This window comes from Salvelinus alpinus, chromosome 26, assembly GCF_045679555.1.
Source record: "Salvelinus alpinus chromosome 26, SLU_Salpinus.1, whole genome shotgun sequence".
In the NCBI taxonomy this organism is placed as follows: Eukaryota; Metazoa; Chordata; class Actinopteri; order Salmoniformes; family Salmonidae; genus Salvelinus; species Salvelinus alpinus.
In genome coordinates, this window is record NC_092111.1 from 14,138,853 (window position 1) to 14,161,994 (window position 23,142).

The 23,142-nt window shown below is 41.6% G+C and overlaps 2 protein-coding genes across 4 annotated transcripts in view; one reads left to right on the forward strand and one right to left on the reverse strand.

Annotated features, from left to right (window-relative positions):
* Positions 1-1,911: 1,911 nt before the first annotated feature.
* On the reverse strand, positions 1,912-16,875 carry LOC139554786 (alpha-2,8-sialyltransferase 8E-like). Of its 3 annotated transcripts, none has more exons than XM_071367935.1 (9): positions 16,667-16,875; positions 10,021-10,104; positions 6,203-6,284; positions 5,976-6,120; positions 5,757-5,869; positions 5,360-5,446; positions 3,508-3,625; positions 2,724-2,888; positions 1,912-2,651 (listed from the first exon to the last, which is right to left on the reverse strand). In XM_071367935.1, exons 3-9 carry the CDS (start codon positions 6,247-6,249, stop codon positions 2,457-2,459), a joined length of 870 nt encoding a protein of 289 aa, XP_071224036.1. In that variant the 5' UTR covers positions 6,250-6,284; positions 10,021-10,104; positions 16,667-16,875; the 3' UTR covers positions 1,912-2,456. The 3 variants fall into 3 exon arrangements, with proteins under 3 accessions (XP_071224036.1, XP_071224034.1, XP_071224035.1); XM_071367933.1 differs by having other exon boundaries at positions 6,203-6,289; XM_071367934.1 differs by having other exon boundaries at positions 10,017-10,104.
* Positions 16,876-20,668: 3,793 nt separating this feature from the next.
* Positions 20,669-23,142, forward strand: part of LOC139554788 (synaptotagmin-11-like) — a 31,599-nt gene continuing 29,125 nt past the window's right edge. Inside the window, exon 1 of the mRNA XM_071367936.1 lies at positions 20,669-21,101. Coding sequence (XP_071224037.1) covers positions 21,068-21,101 — 34 coding nt within the window. The 5' untranslated portion in view covers positions 20,669-21,067. The remainder of the gene's footprint in view (positions 21,102-23,142) is intronic.

Consider the following 23,142-nt stretch of genomic DNA (forward strand, 5'->3'; position numbering starts at 1 on the left):
CAACAAAATTGCTAAATTGGCATCACTGCACACCACACGTACACTCGGGACACACGAATCCCGCCAAAATCCCGGTGGTGACATTTACATTTTTACATTTAAGTCATTTAGCAGACGCTCTTATCCAGAGCGACTTACAAATTGGTGCATTCACCTTATGACATCCAGTGGAACAGCCACTTTACAATAGTGCATCTAAATCTTTTAAGGGGGGGGGGGGTTAGAAGGATTACTTTATCCTATCCTAGGTATTCCTTAAAGAGGTGGGGTTTCAGGTGTCTCCGGAAGGTGGTGATTGACTCCGCTGTCCTGGCGTCGTGAGGGAGTTTGTTCCACCATTGGGGGGCCAGAGCAGACCACATCTCTCAAGCCATGCAGGTTTGGATACCGGACTCATCATTTAATCTCCACACAGGAAAGACTGGGAAACAGGTACAACCTGGCGCATGCAAGTTCTGTACAAGGTAGACCAACAGGTGGAACCAACGGATGGGGTGGAGGGTGGCGAACATGATGAATACACAAAGACTTGCGGGCAGAGGGTTCCGAACAGCAATGACAAAACATTTAGACAAAAAAAAAATACAGAAAAATAATATACAGTATACCATCCAAAAGGGCACTTTGGAGACTGGAAGGGAAAAGGTGCATGTGCTCTGCTCAGGTAAACCCTATCTGTAGCAGTCTTTATATGTACCACAGAAGAACAAAGAAATGAAGAGCGACACCAAGGCAGTCTTCTTGGCCTTCTATGTAGATCTGCAATGGTATTATAAAAAGAAAGGACAGGAATACATCAGTCTCCAATGCACCATCTGACAAGTTGTTCTTTCTCTCGGTGTTTTCTCCGACTCCCACAATTACATTCATACATAAATCAAATCAAATTGTATTAGTCACATGCACTGAATACAACAGGAAAATGCTTACTTACGAGCCCCTAACCAACAATGTAGTTAAAAAAAAATAAAGATAAGAGTAAGAGATAAAAGTAACATGTAATTAAAGAGCAGCAGTAAAATAACAATAGCGAGACTATATACCGGGGGGTACCGATACAGAGTCAATGTGCGGGGGCACCGGTTAGTTGAGGTACTATGTACATGTAGGTAGAGTTATTAAAGTGATGAAAGCAACAGAGAGTAGCAGCAATGTAAAGTGTGGGGGGGGGTTAGCCATTCGATAAGATGTTCAGGAGTCTTATGGCTTGGGGGTAGAAGGAAGCTGTTTAGAAGCCCCTTCGACCTAGACTTGGCACTCCGATACTGCTTGGCGTGCGGTAGCAGAGCGAACAGTCTATGACTAAGGTGGCTGGAGTCTTTGACAATTTTTAGGCCCTTCCTCTGACAGCGTCTGGTATTTTGTGTACTATTGCTATAATTTAAAGTTTGATGGAATAACCATTTTAACTCTCCTACATATCTGTGCATATGCCAGGGTGGGTTGTAGGTTGATTCTGGTGAGATTGGATAGTGTGCTCTGCAGCACACCGGTCAGCTGTGCTCTGTATGATTTGATTACTGCAGCCTTGATTAGACTGTGCCAGGCAATCAAAATCCATCCCACATGGGAATTGTGACGACCTCAGTTACCCAAATCTCAGGAATATACTGACTTTATGACCAAAATTATCCTACTTACACTTCTTATTCAATTTTGCAGTAACAGAGCTGGTTAGGCTGTTTTCATGTTATCCAGAGCATTGGTGACTGTACCTGTGCTGCTGGCAACAATTGAATTGAGTATTTTTTGGGGCAGACATTTAGGGACACCGGTCATATTCAAAGGGTGTTGCACGTTTGTAAACGAATCCACCCTAAGTTCCAAATGGCACACGTTTGATATAGTGCACTGTGTAGTGAATAGAGTGCCAAATTGGACACACAAACAAACAAAAAAACACCTAGTCACTCTCTCTCTTCATCTCTTTATTCTGACATTTATCTGGAAACACAAAACAAACTGGTAAAGGAACAACATTAATTTACCAGTCATGATTTAGTCATGTTCCAAACAGTTCAGTTTGTTAGGTTCCAAACTATTTGGTCTTTTTAGTTCTAAAACAGTTAAGTCAGCGTTTCCCAAACTCCGTCTTGGGTATCCCATGAGGTGCACAGCTGATTAAAATAATCAAAGCTTGATGATGAGTTGATTATTTTAAATCAGCTGTGTAGTGCAAAAACCAAAATGTGCATCCCTTGAGGTCCCTAGGGCCAAGTTTGGGTAACGCTGAATTAAGTCGTGTTCTAAACTGTTAGCTCTATTAAGTTGTGGTCCAAATTCAATCTCAAGTCGTGTTCACAGTATTGTCTCACCACAGAGACTGAGGGATCAGGGTGTGAATACAAGTTAGTGTGGTAGCCTCCTGTTGCCTATTCCTGCACAAGGGGCTATCAACAGGGATGTAGCTGTAGCGCCCCCTGGCTGTGGAGTTGTGGTAACTAAGGTTGTATGGGTTAGGGTGTTGGGGTCAGTGTACAGGGTCCAACATGTAGCTGTAGCGCCCCCTGGCTGTGGAGTTGTAGTAACAGCAGAAACTCTTCAGGCATTGCGTGCATTCTGCGGTTCGGACCCACGTTGTCATAGTAATGATGGGGCAAAGGATTGTGGGATGGATCCAGAGGGAAGGGCCAGAAGCCGTACAGATGAACCTGAAAGAAAGAGATAGAGACTTAGAAATCACACACGAAGACAAATACACACAACAAACAAAATATACACACCTGTTCACAGATCTCCAAAGCAGTGCTGGCCAGCATCAGACCAGTAGAGAGCCGTCGGGCTCGCTGCCCGCGATGACGCCAGAACCTGCCCAGCTCAAACAGGTAGTCTGGGTGGAAGAACACCACTTCTTGTTGGGGGCGGGCCTTACGGAGGGCGTGGTACACCTGGTACGGAACAAAGACTGATTAATGACATCACTATTTACTCTGCTCCCCCAGACCCCTTCCTTCCCCAGCCCTCCTCTCCCCCAGGATCAAAATGTTTGTTATCAATTTTGTAATTCTTAAAAATGCTACCAAGCCCGGCCCGTGGACTACTTATTGATGAAAAAAATAGGCCCGGCACCGTGCCAGTTACCAGGGCTTTACCTAGTCTAATCTGGGACCAGTGGGAAGGGCTATAGGAGGATGGGCTCATTGTAGTGGCTAGAATGGCATAAGTGGAACGGTATCAAACACATCAAACATATGGAAACCACGTTTGACTTCGTTCCATGTATTCCTTACAAATGAATAATGAGCCTGTCCTCCTACAGCTAAACCCACCAGCCTCCACTGTCTGGGACTAAAAACATGGCACTTTGATGCAGCTTCGACCAGAAGTGACTTTTCGTAACAGGTTAGGAAAGCATTTTCGCTAACCATAAACCTTTTCCTAACTTTAACCTAATTCTCCCAACCTGCTACGGGGAAAAAAAATCTCTTCCAGTCGTAGCTGTATTCAAGTAGAGTGTTTTTAGGGAAACTTATATCCCCGCCTTCTCATTTCATGGTAGCAGCGCACCTTGAAGCAGGGTGCGGTCCCAGAGGCAGACGAGAAGGCGGGGAGAAGCAGATGGGCGTGACCATAGAATGACAGGACTTCTGCCAGGTGTCCAGGGTTCCGCTGGAGGTCAGTGTACCTGAGGACAGGTGAGGGGAGGAGTTAGCAGACAGGAGACAGGTGAGAGGCGGGGTCGATGTTAGTGGCAGTTGGACAAATGTCTAGAATCGACTTGACGTCAAGAATTTATTTGAGTTTGTGAAATCATGTTGGACAAGTCTGAGGAAGAGGCAGGTGAGTATTGATCATGTGTATTGACAATATAAAGGTTGTTATCAATAAAACGTTGCAATAAGGTGCAGAGCGTTCGATTTCGCTGCTGGGGGGCAAGGAGACCCCAGCTCCGCTAAAACCATTGATAACTACATGCCATTTACAAGGGATTGTTAAATATATTTTTTTAACTACACTGTATTTGGTTTTAATATCATCACCTATTCAAGAGCATAGTCAGAACATAGTTCTGATTATTTCACATTTAGCGCTATCAGAGTTATACAGCAAGTAACTGCATGCTTTTTATGATCAGTAAACATCAATTGATCATGTATTTTCAGATATGTGAGGGTAGCCTATCCATTTGGCATGTAGCTACCTAGCTAAGCAAACATGTAATTTAGCTTGCTTCATCAGAGATTAGGCTTTTGGAAAGAGCATGACATTGGCAAGTCCTCTTCCTGGTAAAGTTGTCAGTCGGACTACTGTCATCACCACTATAGATGGCAAACAAATACAGCCATCTAGTTCATCCCCTGAAATATAGCTGGTTAACTAGCCATATTGATGTGATCTGTTATTAGCTAGCTAGCCAATTTGACATGGTCCATCAATCAATGTAGTCTATCATGTCTGTCAGCAGCAATTGTGATTAAACACTTAAAAACAACATTGAAAAGGAGATAGCTAACTTTGCTAGGTAGGCCTACGTTGGTTGGAGAAAAAAGTACATTAAGTCTACTACTACCACCACTATGTTTAGCCAACTGTACAACATTTCTACCAGTAGCTTGCAAAGTAAACATTATCAGCTAATAGTACATTGGCAAATGCGCCCTTCTACTGCTCGACAGGCAGAGCCCACAAAAGGATGGGAAATTAACCTAAACCACTCATACTTGTCAGGTATATTTCACTTTAATTTGATTCCAAATCTAATTTTATTGGTCCTGTACACATTTTAATTATGTTTCTAGCCCCAACATTAAAATTCAGAAAGAAATTATTAATTGACCACAACAATCTACATTTTGCAATGGCCATCTCAGTCTCCGCACTTGAACCCCATTGAAAACCTGTGGTTTGAATTGAAGAGCAGACAAAGGATATCAAGGATCTGGAAAGATTCTGTATGGAGGAATGGTCTATGTGGAATGGAGGAATGTCATTATCCTCACAAGGGGGGGCTGCTGGAGTATTGTAAACAGGGGATCCAATCATTTTGATCCCTATCTTTTTCAACAACAAAAAAATATTACTTGAGAGGCATTAGAAGACAAAAAGGGTCAATCAAATGCATTTGGTGTGTATTCAGAGTTGTCTCTGACTTGTGGTCAGACTCGCTCAAGTGAAACAAACTTAAACTTGCACTTTTTTTTCAATGCCGAATTGAATGTCATTGAGAAAACAGAAAGTTGTCATAATGTATTTTTTTCTCACAAACATCCTTTCTGAATTTAAAAGTAATCCAAGAAGTAATCAGCTAATGTATCTGTAATCTGATTACAATATTTTTGCTGGTAATGTAACTGATTACGGTTTTTAATCAGATTACATGTAATCAGTTACTCCCCAACCCTGTCGATAGTGTATATACCCTTTAATGATCTGGCTAGGGTTGGCTGTTATGAGGTCTGTTTTCACTCCCACGTCGCAACTCTTGTTGATAGGAGCCAGGTTAAACCTGTCAACAACAAAAACACCACAAATTAGAAACGACGTTCACAAAAGATTATAAATAACATTCACACAATATTAAATCAACATTCATGACACAACAACATTCACAACATTACAATTAACTGAAAAAAAGGGCCATGAACAAAGCGGGTGATATACTCAGAAAGAGGTGCCAGTTTCGATAAGATAAATCAACATTCAAACACATCAACATTAAACACTACACAACAGCACTACATTACAATAGTTAACTACCAATAACATATTGATTGATCTATGTTTGCATGATTGATTGATTGTGTTGTTGCTGATACCTGATGACATAGTCAGCATTGTCTATTTCCGCTCCACAGCTGCTGTTCTGCAGGATTCCTCCACTTCCCACCACGGCACAACGACTCAACGAACCTTTACTCCAGGGTACGGTCTATATATACACACACACACCATGCTGGTAAACCACGCTCGTGTGATGACTAACTTTGAGAACTGAAGACTTGCACACACACATGCACACACACATATACGCATACCTGAGGCAGCATCTCCCATAGTGCTTGGTCCACCTTTCTCTTCTTCCACCTGTGTATCTCATAGGACAGACTCTGGTTCAGATTGGTGTTCTGTCTGGTCACCATCAGCCTATCAGACGCATTACAGCACGACCACAACTCTGTCCTGGGGGAGGGGGGGGTGGCAACAACAGGACGTTTGTTAGAGAAGATCACAAGACTGAGCAAAGTGTGTGTGTGTGTCTCACCTGTATAGTTCTCTGTGTGTGAGGTTGAGTCTCCAAGGACAGTCCATCAGCTCTCTCACCTCCTGAGAGAACAATCCAATGTCTACTCTGACACACACACACACACACACACGGAGGAGAACTTGTTGGATCAGGATGGACGTTGGATTGTCATGTTGATCTGATCTATACTGTATGTACCTTCCAACTTCCGGCGCCCAACAGGATGGCTGCCTCGCTTCGCGTTCCTTGGAAAATATGCAGTATTTTGTTTTTCTATGTGTTATTTCTTACATTGGTACCCCGGGTGATCTTAAGTTTCATTACATACAGCCGGGAGGAACTACTGAATATACGATTAACGTCAACTAACCACCCTTCCTACCAGGAATATGACTTTCCCGAAACGGATCCAGTGTCTTGCCTTCCACCCAATACAATGGACCTGATCCCAGCCGGCGAAGCTACACGACGCCGAAAAAGGGGCAAACGTAGCGGTCTCCTGGTCAGGCTTCGGAGACGAGCACATCGCGCTCCACTCCCTAGCATACTACTCGCCAATGTCCAGTCTCTTGAGAATAAGGTCGATGAAATCCGAGCACGGGTAACATTCGAGAGAGACATCAGGGATTGCAACGTGCTCTGCTTCACGGAAACATGGCTAACTGAAAAGACGCTAACGGAGTCGGTGCAGCCAGCTGGTTTCTTCACGCATCGCGCAGACAGAAACATACATCTTTCTGGTAAGAAGAGGGGCGGGGGGGTATGCCTCATGATTAACGAGACGTGGTGTGACCATCATAACAACACTCAGGAACTAAAGTCATTCTGTTCACCTGATCTAGAACTCCTCACAATCAAATGTAGACCGCATTATCTACCAAGGGAATTCTCTTCAATCATAATCACAGCCGTATATATTCCCCCCCAAGCAGACACATCGATGGCCCTGAACGAACTCTATCTGACTCTCTGTAAACTGGAAACCACACACCCTGAGGCTGCATTCATCGTAGCTGGGGATTTTAACAAGGCTAATCTAAAAACAAAACTCCCTAAATTCTATCAGCATATCGATTGTCCGACCAGGGCTGGCAGAACTCTGGACCATTGTTATACTAACTTCCGCGACGCATATAAGGCCCTCCCCCGCCCTCCTTTCGGAAAAGCTGACCACGACTCCATTTTGTTGATTCCAGCCTACAAACAGAAATTAAAACTACAAGCTCCCGCGCTCAGGTCTGTTCAACGCTGGTCCGACCAATCTGAATCCACGCTTCAAGACTGCTTTGATCACGCGGATTGGAATATGTTCCGCACGGCGTCCAACAACAACAATGATGAATATGCAGATTCGGTGAGCGAGTTCATTAGGAAGTGCATTGACGATGTCGTACCCAGAGCAACGATTAAAACATTCCCAAACCAGAAACCGTGGATTAACGGCAGCATTCGCGTGAAACTGAAAGCGCGAACCACTGCTTTTAACCAGGGCAAGGTGACCGGAAACATGACCGAATACACACAGTGTAGCTATTCTCTCCGCAAGGCTATCAAACAGGCTAAGTCCCAGTACAGAGACAAAATTGAATCGCAATTCAACAGCTCAGACACAAGGGGTATGTGGCAGGGTCTACAGTCAATCACGGATTACAAAAAGAAAAGCAGCCCCGTCGCGGATCAGGATGTCTTGCTCCCAGACAGGCTAAATACCTTTTTTGCCCGCTTTGAGGATAATACAGTGCCACTGACACGGCCCACTACCAAAACCTGCGGGCTCTCCTTCACTGCAGCCGAGGTGAGTAAAACATTTAAACGTGTTAACCCTCGCAAGGCTGCAGGCCCAGACGGCATTCCCAGCCGCGTCCTCAGAGCATGCGCAGACCAGCTGGCTGGTGTGTTTACGGACATATTCAATCAATCCTTAGCCCAGTCTGCTGTTCCCACATGCTTCAAGAGGGCCACCATTGTTCCTGTTCCCAAGAAAGCTAAGGTAACTGAGCTAAACGACTACCGCCCCGTAGCACTCACTTCCGTCATCATGAAGTGCTTTGAGAGACTAGTCAAGGACCATATCACCTCCACCCTACCGGACACCCTAGACCCACTCCAATTTGCTTACCGACCCAATAGGTCCACAGACGACGCAATCGCAACCACACTGCACACTGCCCTAACCCATCTGGACAAGAGGAATACCTATGTGAGAATGCTGTTCATCGACTACAGCTCAGCATTTAACACCATAGTACCCTCCAAACTCGTCATCAAGCTCGAGACCCTGGGCCTCGACCCCGCCCTGTGCAACTGGGTCCTGGACTTCCTGACGGGCCGCCCCCAGGTGGTGAGGGTAGGTAACAACATCTCCACCCCGCTGATCCTCAACACTGGGGCCCCACAAGGGTGCGTTCTGAGCCCTCTCCTGTACTCCCTGTTCACCCACGACTGCGTGGCCATGCACGCCTCCAACTCAATCATCAAGTTTGCGGACGACACTACAGTGGTAGGCTTGATTACCAACAACGACGAGACGGCCTACAGGGAGGAGGTGAGGGCCCTCGGAGTGTGGTGTCAGGAAAATAACCTCACACTCAACGTCAACAAAACAAAGGAGATGATTGTGGACTTCAGGAAACAGCAGAGGGAGCTCCCCCCTATCCACATCGACGGGTCAGTAGTGGAGAAGGTGGAAAGTTTTAAGTTCCTCGGTGTACACATCACGGACAAACTGAATTGGTCCACCCACACAGACAGCGTTGTGAAGAAGGCGCAGCAGCGCCTCTTCAACCTCAGGAGGCTGAAGAAATTCGGCTTGTCACCAAAAGCACTCACAAACTTCTACAGATGCACAATCGAGAGCATCCTGTCGGGCTGTATCACCGCCTGGTACGGCAACTGCTCCGCACACAACCGTAAGGCTCTCCAGAGGGTAGTGAGGTCGGCAGAACGCATCACCCGGGGCAAACTACCTGCCCTCCAGGACACCTACACCACCCGATGTCACAGGAAGGCCATAAAGATCATCAAGGACAACAACCACCCAAGCCACTACCTGTTCACCCCGCTATCATCCAGAAGGCGAGGTCAGTACAGGTGCATCCAAGCAGGGACCGAGAGACTGAAAAACAGCTTCTATCTCAAGGCCATCAGACTGTTAAACAGCCACCACTAACATTTAGCGGCCGCTGCCAACAAACTGACTCAGCTCCAGCCACCTTAAAAATGGGAATTGATGGAAATTATGTAAAAATGTACCACCAGCCACTTTAAACAATGCCACCTAATATAATGTTTACATACCCTACATTACACATCTCTTATGTATATGTATATACTGTACTCTATATCATCTACTGCATCTTGCCATCTTATGTAATACATGGACCACTAGCCACTTTAAACTATGCCACTTTATGTTTACATACCCTACAGTACTCATCTCATAGGTATATACCGTACTCTATACCATCTACTGCACCTTGCCTATGCCGTCTGTACCATCACTCATTCATATATCTTTATGTACATATTCTTTATCCCTTTACACTTGCGTGTATAAGGTAGTAGTTGCGGAATTGTTAGGTTAGATTACTTGTTGTTATTACTGCATTGTCGGAACTAGAAGCACAAGCATTTCGCTACACTCGCATTAACATCTGCTAACCATGTGTATGTGACTAATAAATTTGATTTGATTTGATTTGTACTAGAAGGATCTTGAAACATAGGAAGAACAAGTCAGGCAAGGGAGAAACTCTCTCGCTTTCACTCACTGACCCCAGGAAGATTAGGTGACATCATGGTGTCAGCTAATCATTCAAATTCAAAACTCCACCTACTTTTTTATAGTAGTCATGGTCACCAGTCTCTCTCTCAGTCTCCGACACTGCAACCTCTTCTGAACAGAGTGTAGGAACCCATCTCTGCAACATGCAAGCACGAACAAAGTAGTTGTTGGTAAAGCCAATCAAAAACAAGGCAACAGTAAACATGTCATCCCCCACGAATGATGCAGCACCACCTTCGTTGGGCCAATTCAAATTAAACTATACTGATAGTAAAAAATAAAAAAGTCCATTATAGTGCCATGAATGTTCTTGTATATGTTGAGTTTTGACAGTGTTTGCAAAATGTGTACCAAATTTGTTAGTTACAATATGAATATCTGGGACTGATTTATATGCATTTATGTGCCAGACCTCGCCCACGTAATTGTTTTTTGGTCAATAGCAGCCATGTTGTTTTAGTTACTAGTCTGGAAAATATTGCATTGAGAGACCTTTGTCCATAGATGCCACATATTAAGTTTCATGCAGATCGGTCATTCGGTGCCAGAAGAGTAGCGGTTTGTGTTTTTCACAAAATTAAAAATGGCGGAAAATCTATCAAGCCAGACCTTGTTTGTCTCTGAGGCAAATGTGTTCCTTGTGAGGAGAAAGACTTAGGTACCGAATTTCATGGTCAAACGGAGTGAGGGGTGTGACCTTTAAAGTCAGCATTTTCAATTGCTTGTTATAGCGCCAACATCTGTATTGTATTTTAATTTTCTTTCGTATCTCTATGTCAAGATGCATCATTCGCACCAGTTTCGTCCAAAATCGGGCCTGTGCTGTCTGAGATATCGCATTTGACGAACAAACCTACAAATGTACTAACGGACAAAGACAGCCACAGTCCCCTCCTCGATTTCATCGTGGGGGACAGTCAATCCGGTTGAATACAAGTTGCAACAGGGAGAAGTCGAAGGCAGATAGAAAAAAAACAGAAGCGGAGAAAAAGTCTACAAATGACCTCTTGGAGACAGTGCCTTTATATTCTAAATTGGACAGCACCAAATGTTCTGTAAACACCAGCCAGAGAGGCTTGTATGAAACCCAAATTAAAAGGTAGTGACTTTGTCATCTGCTTTCCAGAATGTCATCAATACAATGTAACAGTGAATAATCTGTGTCCTCCGTCTTTGTACATCCAGTCCGGCATCAATCCCTATCAACAATATGAGATTAATCTATAAAATTCAGCTTCAAGTCTAGTGACCATACACCCATACTTGAGTGTCACAAACAGAACATGTGAAACAGAAGGATGTGTTTTACAGAAACTCCAAATATACTAAGCATTGTGTTGATCACTAAACTAAATCCCGCTTTAATCTCACCATTAGACACAGGGTGTTTCTCAATATGCATACTACCGTGCTCCACATTCTCATGCGCCGAGTACCTCACCATTCACTGAACCTTCTTCCAGTCAAGACAATGGCAACAATAGATGAAACAATATATACAAAATGCAAATGTTTTACTTCATAATTATCAGCTAGATATGTGAATCGTAATAATATAGCTAGCCAGATAGTTAAACAGGCAAAAATTACTTAAAACCAATATGCAAGATAGATGTACATTTTTTGTAGGTAGCTAACTAACAGTACTTTGTGGCAATCTGGCTAGCTAACAATACTAGTAGCTAGCCAGTTAGCCCTATTTACTTACTATGGGCTTGTGATCTATGGTACGTACAGTAGGCAGGTAAACATGCCAAGATTAACACAGCATGTATTTATTAATGTTTCAAGATAAAATATAGTCAGGCAAAATATGAGATTTGAATAGGCAACATTTAATTCTGAAGTCGGAGTTTATTTTCTCTCACTTCAGCTCAAATAATGGCCGCCATTGATTTAAAGAAATGTTTAAAAGAAGTGTAATTTTTTAAGTGGTTGCATCATATTTCTTTGCGTACTTTTACGTTGAAGCTTGCATCGACGAATGCTTCAAAATATGTACAAATGGAGTACGCATTCAAGAAATCCCTTCCACATACTCTGATTTGGACTCATACTCCGACCCTCCCATGCTCCAATTTGCATGCTCAGTGTACAGTAGTATGCATTTTGCAAAACACCCATAGTAATGAAGCTGGTTGATGCTTCACACATTTAAAAAATATATATATAATATGACTGTAACAGGATTTACTCCAAAATATGATTTTTATCTTCTATAAGTATAATAAATACAGACTTCAAAAACAGGTAGAGTTAAAATGTCTAAAACAAGGATAAAAGTCAAATGGAGAGGAGGTATAAAAGATGCAAACCCTCCAGACATCATCCTTGCCTAAAAACTGACAACCATGGGAACCCAGCAAACAACAAATGTTCCCATGACTTTAGAGAACGTTCACTTAAGAGTCATTAGGTCATTTCCTAAGGTTTTCATAGGAATATACCAGTGATGTGCAAAGACTGTTTCCAAAAGACCATTCCCTTAATGTCAAACAGAACTTACCTAGAACATGGTTGCTATTTCCTCAGAATAAGATATTAATGTCATAGACACGTTTCCTGGGAACATTGGTGGAAAAAGTACTAAATTGTCATACTTGAGTAAAAGTAAAGATAACTTCATAGAAAATGACTCAAGTGAAAGTCACCCAGTAAAATACTACTTTACAGAAAGTTTAAAAGTATCTGGTTTTAAATGTACTTAAATACAGTGGTGAAAAAAGTACTCAATTGACCCTTCGCTAAGCCCCGCCCCAGTTTGAGAAAACCAATCGCAGCGCTCCAATGGATAGCATCCGTTGTCGAGTCCAACACCTTGAACAAGGGGAGGGCCATCCATTTTCATTTCAAAGAGGTCAGATTTTCTCCACGCAACCCTTATTACAAATAACATTCACTCCCTAATTTCAGTCAGGGTCTGCAGTACATCACAGAGCAAATATGGATAATTGTTACTTCTTTCAAAAGAAAGGCAAAAAAAAAAAAAAAAAGCTAGCAGGTTGAGCATGAGCAGGCAACAATGAATGAGGTGGAGTAGCAGAACAGCCAGAATCTCTAAGTGCAGCAGAAGCGTTAGCCACAGGTTAGCGCAGGGTTGGTGGTAGCCAACTAGCTAGTCTCCCTCAGTATAAGGGTTTGCTAATGCTAATAAGCTAGCATAAGCACTCAGCATCCTTAAGCTATTGGTTATCAGGCAGAGCTATTAAGCAGTATATGTAGTGAACGGGCAAGCTAAGGATGTTGATATAAGTCATGATATTAAGAAAAGTGTATTTGATGGATTTTGTTTCTGTAGCTAGATTGGCTGGCTAGCCACTTCAGTAGTTACTGTCTGGCTAGAGATGTAAGGTTCTGACTGAAGCACATATCTTCTGACAGTGACAGTGCCCCCCTGTGGAAGGAAGCTGAACTTTACTACAACTTGATATTTAACCCATGTTTAAAAATGGGCAATGTTGAGGTGGTAGAACTGACTAAATGAAATTAATCATAGAGGGCTTATAACCTATTCCATTCTACAGGTAAACTTGTTTAGCTCATGACTGTATAGGCTATGTAACTATAAATAAATAAATAAAACACAATTCATTGAATCTGTGAAATGATTTAGTTCAGCTTTTTTTGTATTTACTTTTTAAAAATGTAACTAGGCAAGTCAGTTAAGAACAAATTCTTATTTACAATGACGGCCTACCAAAAGGCCTTCTGCAGGGACGGGGTCCTGAGATAAATGTTTTAAAATAAATATAGGACAAAACACACATCACAACAAGAGAGACAACACAGCACTACATAAAGAGAGACCTAAGACAACAACATAGCAAGGCAGCAACACATGACAACACAGCATGGTACACTTAGCGACTTACTTGTCCGATTGTATGATTTGCAAGAGGTTTTAACCTGCAAGTAAGCATTTTGTTGCACTGTGTACTCTATATCATGTGTATATGAAAAAAGTAATTATAAGTGAAGGGGAGGGCAGCCAGAAAAGGCATAAAAAGGTTGGATGGAAATCTGGTTACTGAGGTCTTATTCCATTCTACAGGTCAAATGTTTTGGCTCATGTCTCTTTATATTCATAGAGCCTAGGGGCTATGTCGCTCCTTATCTATCATGTTTGGAGTTGTGTTGCTCTGTTATGCGGACATCTGAGATTTTCCTGCCCTGGTTGTGTCAGTAAACAGTCATTTAAAAGAGCAATTGTCCCTAAAAAACAACTTCCCATTTAGAAAACAGCCTGTGGCTTTGACATGAGTCAGGAACATTTATTCTACTGTCAAAATTTACTACAAAGGTCATAAGGTCAGTCTCGTCAAAAACGGAGTTTTGTGAGACTTGTGGTTGTGATAGCATCACAACGTAAATTAAGGTTGGGTTCGTTTCAATCCACAGCTGGCAGCAAGCAAGATATCATCAATTCAAAGTGCAGCAGCATGTGAACCGATTGTAATGCATGTGGTAAATTTGGGTTGACTTTGGATATCCCTTTAGGATTAGTTAGGGACCTTCAGTAAATTAAACAATGTACGGGACAATATGTTAAAATTCCATTAGCTCCAGATTTCAATGATTTAAAAACCTCTAACCAACTCTAAAATTGTAGAAATTCATATACAAATATTGAAAGCATTTAATGAGAAAACTAAAAGGTGTGCAGCATGAAAATAGTATCTCTTTTACATTGTATAATTTATTGACGACCCCTAACTAGCCCCAGAGATTGACTTTGGATGGCCCATCTCTGGTCTCACACCAGGCGGCTAAAACTTATTGTTGAAATAATTTGGCTAACTCTTCCCACCTGCGAACACACCCACATCAAACCACATCCTGAAACCAACTCACATTTGAATTCAGTCATGGTCGCTCGCATTTCTTAATGAACCAAATCTAAAGCAAGGCCAAATCAGGAAGTGCAGTCGCCCTTTACAACTAGCTAATGACTTGTTGCACATCGACCTTACAGATGTGCTAAGAAGGAGGAAAGATGATAACATCAGGCCGGTTGAGCACTTAGAACAGCAGCAGCCAGGGGCAACTGGTAGGTTAGAGGATGATTTAGTTCACTCAGACACAGGCCCAAAACAAGTTAAGCTACCCCAGCATTTCCTTGACTGTTTTAGATTGCAAAGAGACACACCAGACAAGAAAGAGAGACAGCAGCAGAAGAGTAGATGATGGAGAGAGACAGACAAGACAGAGACAGCAACAGAATAAGAGGACATGATGGAGAGACCCCAGACAAGAAACACAGAGACAGCAGTAAGCCTGTGAAATTACTAATTAAAACAATTGTTTACTTTTACACTTTTTACTACCAGGACGAGATGGGGGGGGGCAACAGACAACAGACAACACAGAGAAAGTGATGAGGCAAAGGAGGTGGGTACTGTTGAATCCTTTAGTCAGTTTGCCTCATTGGACAGGTCAGAGTCTGTTTGAAGTTGTTGAGTGGTATGGAGGTTTTTGGCAATACAGTGTAGATTAGAGGTCTTCACAGGTCCAAAAAGTTGGACCCGTTTCGAAATGGACCTAGGGCCTTTCCCACCCAATTATATCAGCTCTTTTTCAGATCTGATCTGATTGGTCAAAATAACAAAAAAATTATCAGAATTGGGCTGCCTGTGAACACAGCCATGGGGTTGTGAGTTGAAATCCCTGGTGAGGTCATGCTGAATAATAATAATGACTGTATAAATGAACATGCACAATGTAATCATGTATGTCAAATATGTAAGTTGAAAACACTGTGTTCCCTAACCTTTCCAACAGACAAAGAGCTGTGAATGGATCAGTGGTTCACTAATCAGGTCCTTGATGGGCTCTGTAACATGTCATTAAAACATTTGAGGGGTAGAACGTTTCTTCAGGACCATCAGGTGACATTTTAACAACTGGCTAACTCTTCCCACCTGCCAACACACCCACATCAAACCACATCCTGAAACCAACTCACATTTGAATTCAGTCATGGCCGCTCGCGTTCCCATGAAACGTGTCTAGCACATTCATATATTCTGAGAACATGGCAACCATGTTCTGTGTATGTTTGGTGGGACGTTGATGGAATATTCTCCTAACCATCAGAAAACTGGACACATGAATGTTCTTGCAACGTTCCATGAAACGTGTCTAGAACATTAATATTGGATATTTTGAGAACATGGTAACCACTTTCTGGGTAAGTTATTTTTTTACATTAGGGGAATGTTTTCTTAACTAAATGGCAAAAAATGCTAAATAGGTCCTCATTAAGTTAAGTTTTTGCTAACATACAGAATTTTCCCCTGACTAACTGAAAACTGCACACTCAAACTTCAAGGGAACATTACAAGTAACATAAACATTCTCTCCTTAAAATTGTTAGTTGGGAAGATCTAATTGCATACTCATGTCCTCTCGTCTCTTCCTCAAAACCCATTGGATGAGTAAGCCAGAGGTTCCTGCCCTCTGATCTTCTCTTCCAATGGGTTTTGAGATGGAGAAGAGAGGACACGAGGTGTATGCAATTGAGATCTTTCCCCTGTGCCTCTCCCACACTTTTAAATCACCTGCACATAATTAGCAGGCCAAATTAGTGATACAGCTGTCCATTATCAATTAACCAATGCCTGTCCAAAAACACAAACGCACAATACATTATTAAATTGACTTATTGGGTTGAAACACACTCACAGTATTACAAAACGTACCTTTGGTGTTGGTAGTAGTCTATGAGCGTAATAGACAGGAGAGTTCCGGAGCAGAGGAGAATGAATAGAACCAGGTAACACATTGTTACAACAGGTCACAGACTGAATGACAGCACAACTACACTATCTGTCCATCAGGGAGGGGAATAGAGGTGTGTCTGTGGGAAAATCTCAATGGTCCATGCTATCCGAGGTCCTTGGGACGTCCCTACCCCCATTGAAATTGACATTTTAAATGGTGATGTTTAGGGTAGGAACATCCCAATGATTCCGAATAGCACTAACCAAATCTCAATTGCATAGTCCTCGTGTCCTCTCTTTGCCGCCTGCACAAAACCCATTGGATGAGAAAGCCAGAGGTCCCTCCCCTCTGACCATCTCCTCCTATGGATTTTGAGAAGGGGGAGAGGATGCGAGGAGTTTGCAACTGAGGTGTGTGTCAGGGTTGGGCTTAATTCGGAATTTTGGAATTGACTTCCATTCAACTCGTGTTAAAATTCTAATTGAATAGGCCACACCCCACAAGATGTAGAATTTGAGTTTGAGTGACAGGAAGTGGAATTTAATTGGGTCAAAGAGGAAGAGGCGGAGTGGGAGGGATAACTAGGCCCAACATCTGTCTTCGCCAACAGGTGGCGGTTGCTAGTTTTTTTTTTCTTTTTGTATGGAGGTCAATGAGTGTCAAATTTGGTTAACAAAAAAAAGATGGTTTATTTGCTACGTGTGGCTTATTTGATCGAACAGAAGTTTCGTAATGCTTAGGCTGTTATGAGTGTACTGATATAAGTAGGACACTTGACATCCTGGCAACTTTGAGAAAAAACACTTCATATCGATGTTGTGCCCGTTGTTCACGCGTGTACCTGCCCTCTCATTGGCTAGAATTGTCCCACCTGATCTTGCCTCCTCCCGACTGCCTTGCATTTTTGAAGGCATTTAATTTCGTTGTTAGTGGCCATTTGAGTATCTGGTCAATATAATGGATATTCTGTGATTCAATGCAATTCAAAGAAATTCCTGTCATAGAACATACATTTTAATTGAATTTGACAGGTCACACTTCCATATACCAAAAAATCTATTTTCTCTGGAAACAATGTTTATATACTCTTTTAACCTTAGTGCTTAGGGTGTCTTCAAGTGCTCATGGGAAGTCGTAAGTCCGATATGAATGTGTTCACGTGCCTTTGAAGTCAGAACAATTCTTCAATCAATAAGATTTTAGCTAGCTAACATTGCTAATAGTAAAGCTAGCTTGGTTTACAATGATATATGGTCAAACTAACTACATTCTCCATACTAATATGGTTGTAATTGTCAAAAACGGATTTGTTGTCATCTTTTGGTTGAAAAGGTAAAAGGTCAGTGGTGAAATGTGGCAACTTGGGTAATAATTTTTTTTCAGTCTCCCACTTGTAATTCCGAGTTGGAGGGTTTTCCCACTGGGAACTAAGAGCTCCCTTAACACCGATGGCATGTGAACAGAGCATTAGAATAGCCAATGATATTTCCACCTACCATTTCATTTGTTTGGTATATTTTTGGAGGCCTCAGGGTCAGCTTGAGGGTTAAACTATTGTATTCTGGGAAATTGAGAATTTTCCCCATATTGAACAAGATTTAAGTGATTAATGACATATAATACCTTTAGAATATTCACATACAGGTTTATTTTCCTTGATCATTCATTTTGAGAGTTTGTCCTGAAAATAAATTGTTTTGATAATATTGTATATGCATGTACTGTATATAATGACATGTTTGTTTTATGTACAATATGTATTTTTTTAATATAATAGACTAGGCATTTGCATTTCATTGAATTTCACTGAATTCAATTATATTTCCTTTTAATTAAAATGGCAATTCTTTATCCTGTTCACTACTTCAATTAAAATTCAAGAACTGAATTGGAATTTGAGGCATTCTTAACTCAATTCTGAAGTGAGCCCAACCCTTGTTTTGTGTGTGTGTGTGTGTCCAGAGGTTTCTATTCAGCCCAATCAAGGATTTGCTACACTGCAGAAATATAAGGTTTAAGTCAAGTTTATCCTGTTGATCACGAAACACACAATCACACTCATGTCTACTAATTTGTGTTTTATTGACCAGTTTTGCATTGATACAATTTTGCATTAGCATGGGGATGGATGGGCAGCGCTGTGGAGCAACGTTTGTTTTTCTACATACCAGTATTAATTCCATGGTAACCAATATATATTCAGAACAAATCAACATAAATCACAATACCAATGCTCAGCTGTTACTACCTCACAGTAATACACACACGCTTGTGTGTGTTCGTGTGTCGTCAGCAGTGGTGTAAAGCAACTAAGTAAAAATACTTTGAACTACTACTTAAGTCGTTTTTTGGGGGGATATCAGTAATTTACTATTTATATGTTTGACAGCTTTTACGCCACGACATTCCTAAAGAAAACGTGTACTTTTTAGTAACATACATTTTTCCTGACACCCAAAAGTCCTTATTACATTTCAAATGCTCAGGCAGGACAGCAATATGGTCCAAATCACCTATCAATATAATGTGTTGTCATCGCTACAGCCTCTGATCTGGTGGACTCAATTTTACACAAATACTGCGCTTGTAAATTATGTCTGAGTGTTGGAATGTGCCCCTGGCTGTCTATATATAATTCTTTAAATAAAAATAAATCATGCCATCTGGTTAGCTTAATATATGGAATTTGTTGTATAGCATTTACTTGTGCTTTTACTCAAGTATCACAATTTAGTATTTTGCTCACCACTGTTCTTAATTTTCATAAATTTGAGACACACATTTCACAACACAGGTACTCTACTTTTATCTACAGCCCAAAAAGTCTTTGATGTTTCAAATACAGTGTAATCAATGCATTGCAGTGCTGCTGGGTTTGTAGAGCACAGTTCCCAATGAAATGACAGACCCTGCTGAGTACTCCCAACCCCACTTCTACATCGGCACAAATAATTACTTCTTTCTCTATAAGCAGGGTTGGGTAGGGTCTTTTCTAAATGTAATCCATTACAGTTATATATACCTGTACTTTCAGTTACTTTTTGATTACTTTCCCCTTAATAGGCTTTAGAATAAGACAAACAGGATCCATCAAACACATTTGGTGTATTCATAGTGGTCTCTGGCTTGTGGTCAGACTCGCTCAGGTGGAACTTAAACTTGCGCCTTTTTTCAATGCTGAATTGCATTTGTCATTGAGAAAAACAGAATAGTGTCATAATGTCTTTTTTCCCCCCACAAACATCCTTTCTGAATTTAAAAGTAATCCAAGAAGTAATCATCTAGTTTTTCCAAAGTATATGTAATCTGATTACAATATTTTTAGCTGGTAACAACAGATTTTTTTTGGTAATCAGATTACATGTAACGGATTTATTCAGTTACTAATCAGTTACTCCCCAACCCTGTCTATAAGCCAATATGTAATGTAATGCAATGCATTGCACTTTCTTCTGAAACGTGTCAGTCTATTCTTGTTCTGAGAAATGAAGGCTATTCCATGCGAGAAATTGCCATTTGAATGTTGCAGTAATAGGACCTAGGCTTAATGTTTGAGAGAGCGAGAGAGAATATTATTTTGATAGCAGACCTGGTCCCAATGACTCTACTGCCCCAGCCTGGAGAGAAAGACAACTGCTCATTTTCAAGGAATCGTTTGAATTTCCTGATGCAACAGCAAAATTCTCCCAGACAAAAGAGTGATCAAGTTAAGATCTGACATCTGTAGGGGTTAAAAATAAGATTACATCAACATCCCATAATTTTATTTCAAGTTGGTTGCTATACTGTGAAAAACAGTTGTACTTAACAAGTGCAACAAAAAAGATTCTCGTCTTCTGGATCCCTCCCTAGCCCTATCCTCATTGCGGCCAATTCCACTGCTTTGTTCTCATTCGCCAATTCTTGGTAGCTTCTTGGCAGTTCTTGGCAGTGAAGGGCGATATGATTGGATGAGAAGAGTTTGGAGGGGCGGGACCTTTGACCTTCTCATCCAATGTGTTTTGAGAAAGAGGCGAGAAGAGGGGACGCGAGGTATCAAGTTAATCAATTGAGATTCTCCCCTCGACTCCCCGTTATCAGGGGGGGAAACCAACTCTGGTTGTAGTAGTCGCGCTCAGAAGCCGCACCCGAGCTCGAAACTGGAGTGGGAAGAAGCAAGCGCAAGCGCCATCCGGAGCGCATCATTGAGAAGCCACAGAATCAAAACAGTAATTTCGGACAGAGAAAAATATCACGGTCAAATATCGTTGCCTCATCTGACCTTAAGAAAAAGCGGAGGGACAAGATCATTCATGGAAATAAAATAGAAACCTGCGAGTTTTAATTGTTTTATTTTAATCTTTTTTTTCTGACAACAACACAGCCATTTCAACCCCAAAATGACTGAGATAACCAATTTAAGACCAGCATATGGTAAGACATATTTTTCCTCATGATAATTAACGAAAAACAGCTGTATTTAGGCTACTTTTTGGATGCCAGCCAACTGTTTTAGGCTAGCCGAAGAAAAATGAGTGTTTCTCAGGTTCTCCTCAGATTCTAAATGGTGTCATGTTGGCCTAGAAAGGCTGAAAGACGCCAGGTGTTACATTTGTTGTTTATTCTCTACACATTTACTTTAATTATCTTCCCGAAAGCCTCTTTTTTTTGTATATTCAATTAATTTGATGTTTGAAATCAAATGGCACACGTATATTTAATATTTCATAAGACACGGTTTATCTCCTAGAATGGATGTTATTCTGATGATTAGAAAGCTTTGAGCCAACAACTGGAATGCATAAAAAAATATACATGGGAAACCTCTTAAAACAATGTTGGTTTAGGGTGCATGTATTATCAACAATGTTCAAAGTTGTTGAGAACACAGGCCTGTCAAGGCCTCGACTGTGCGTCAACAAATTCTAATAATTTTAAAACGGATAATAGGCTTAATGTATATGTTTAATTTGTTGGGATTAGAAATAGGCATGTATATGAAAATGTGTGGTCATGCGTGCTTTAGTTCCCGGCAGTCACCAATATTGCTTCGTCAGATTTGGGCTTGAAGGGGGAATATTGGCAGGGAAATGGACTGAATAAAAATGTGCCTTTTGAAATTATGTAAAAACAAATAAAGTTGATTTCTGGTACATATTTATTGTGCGGTACGTATTTATTGTTAAGGGTGAGACCCGTTTGGCCTGCTCCTACTGCGCTCATGCTTTCTCCAGCCTTCTCTAATGGCGTTGACTGCGCATGTGGGTTAGAGAGGATGATGACGTTATGTCTATTCTTGAGGCTTGGCATCAACCATGCCCGACTGCTCGCTCTTCTATTGTTTCAATGAACATCTACCCGAATTCCTGAACTGGACCCGTTGTCCATAGCCTAACAGAACATTTGGGCGGGGTGGGTGGTCTCACGTCTCCCCAAATACCTCACTCGCTGGGCGATTAATTCGCGTGCTCATTGTAATCTAGTTATGTAACCGTGGGACTGTCGGGAAGCATTGATGGATGTTTTGCCAATAGTGCATCGCGTATCACTGTCAGAGTTAAAACACCGGCTATGGGGCTTAATTTTGGGCAGAATATGTTGTTATTTAGAGAATGAGTGGGCAAAAAATGACAAAACACTGGCTACACCCAGTCACACACATATATTTAGCCTACTGTATAAATATATGGTTTACACCTACAATTACTCAGCAATCAATTACGCAATACACAGCAACCAGTGCAGACAACTAATAGGACAGGATGGGATATATCACATTGACAAAAGCAGTAAGAAACAGTCTAATCCTCTCCTCTCCTCTGACCTGCACAAAGTCCCCGAAAATAAATTCGCTCCTGTGAAGATGATTATGTTCTTTGTCTGCAGTGGAAGGGTGAGGCGCTAATGTGTGTTTGTTTGTGTCAGGAGTGTTAGAGCAGCGCATTGGTGAGAGGGCGTGGGGAGTCTAATTACACCATCTCTTCTGTTATATCATCTCTTCATTACCAATTTATATGCATTGTTAAATTCATATGACCATAATTCCTTTCCTTAACAGATAGCTTTTGCCCAGAGCAACTTGCATGCTTTTTGTTTTGATTCAGGACTTTGACTCAGAGTTGAGGCCAGTGCCAAAGCTGGAGGGGACAGCTGCAGTTTACCCCACCTGAGGGCTCACACTGCGGAGCTGAGCCAAAACAAGCTGTACTGAGCTGGCCTGGTTGTTGCTGTAACTGTTCTGGAAAGGACAATGTGCAAATTAAATGTGATGACCCCCTCTGCTTTACTTCCGTATCCAGTCCCATACTGTTTTGAATGGGCTTCAAGATCATATCATCAAATTCATGAAAACATGGCCATATATATTATATATAACATACAAAAAACTACAAAAGTTTAAAAACAATACTGTGGGGAGGTCACTTTCACAGCGTATACCCGAGCGAGGACAGTATGGTTTAGTTCGGCGTGATAT

Bases quoted from the DNA above. Each gene is read 5' to 3' on its own strand.
- LOC139554786 (XM_071367933.1), bottom strand. From the start codon at position 16,749: ATGTGTTACCTGGTTCTATTCATTCTCCTCTGCTCCGGAACTCTCCTG. The intron at 10,105-16,666 runs GTACGTTTTGTA...TGCATGTTGCAG, and splicing joins GACTACTACCAACACCAAAG to AGATGGGTTCCTACACTCTG. The intron at 6,121-6,202 runs GTGAGACACACA...CCCCTCCCCCAG, and splicing joins ACACACAGAGAACTATACAG to GACAGAGTTGTGGTCGTGCT.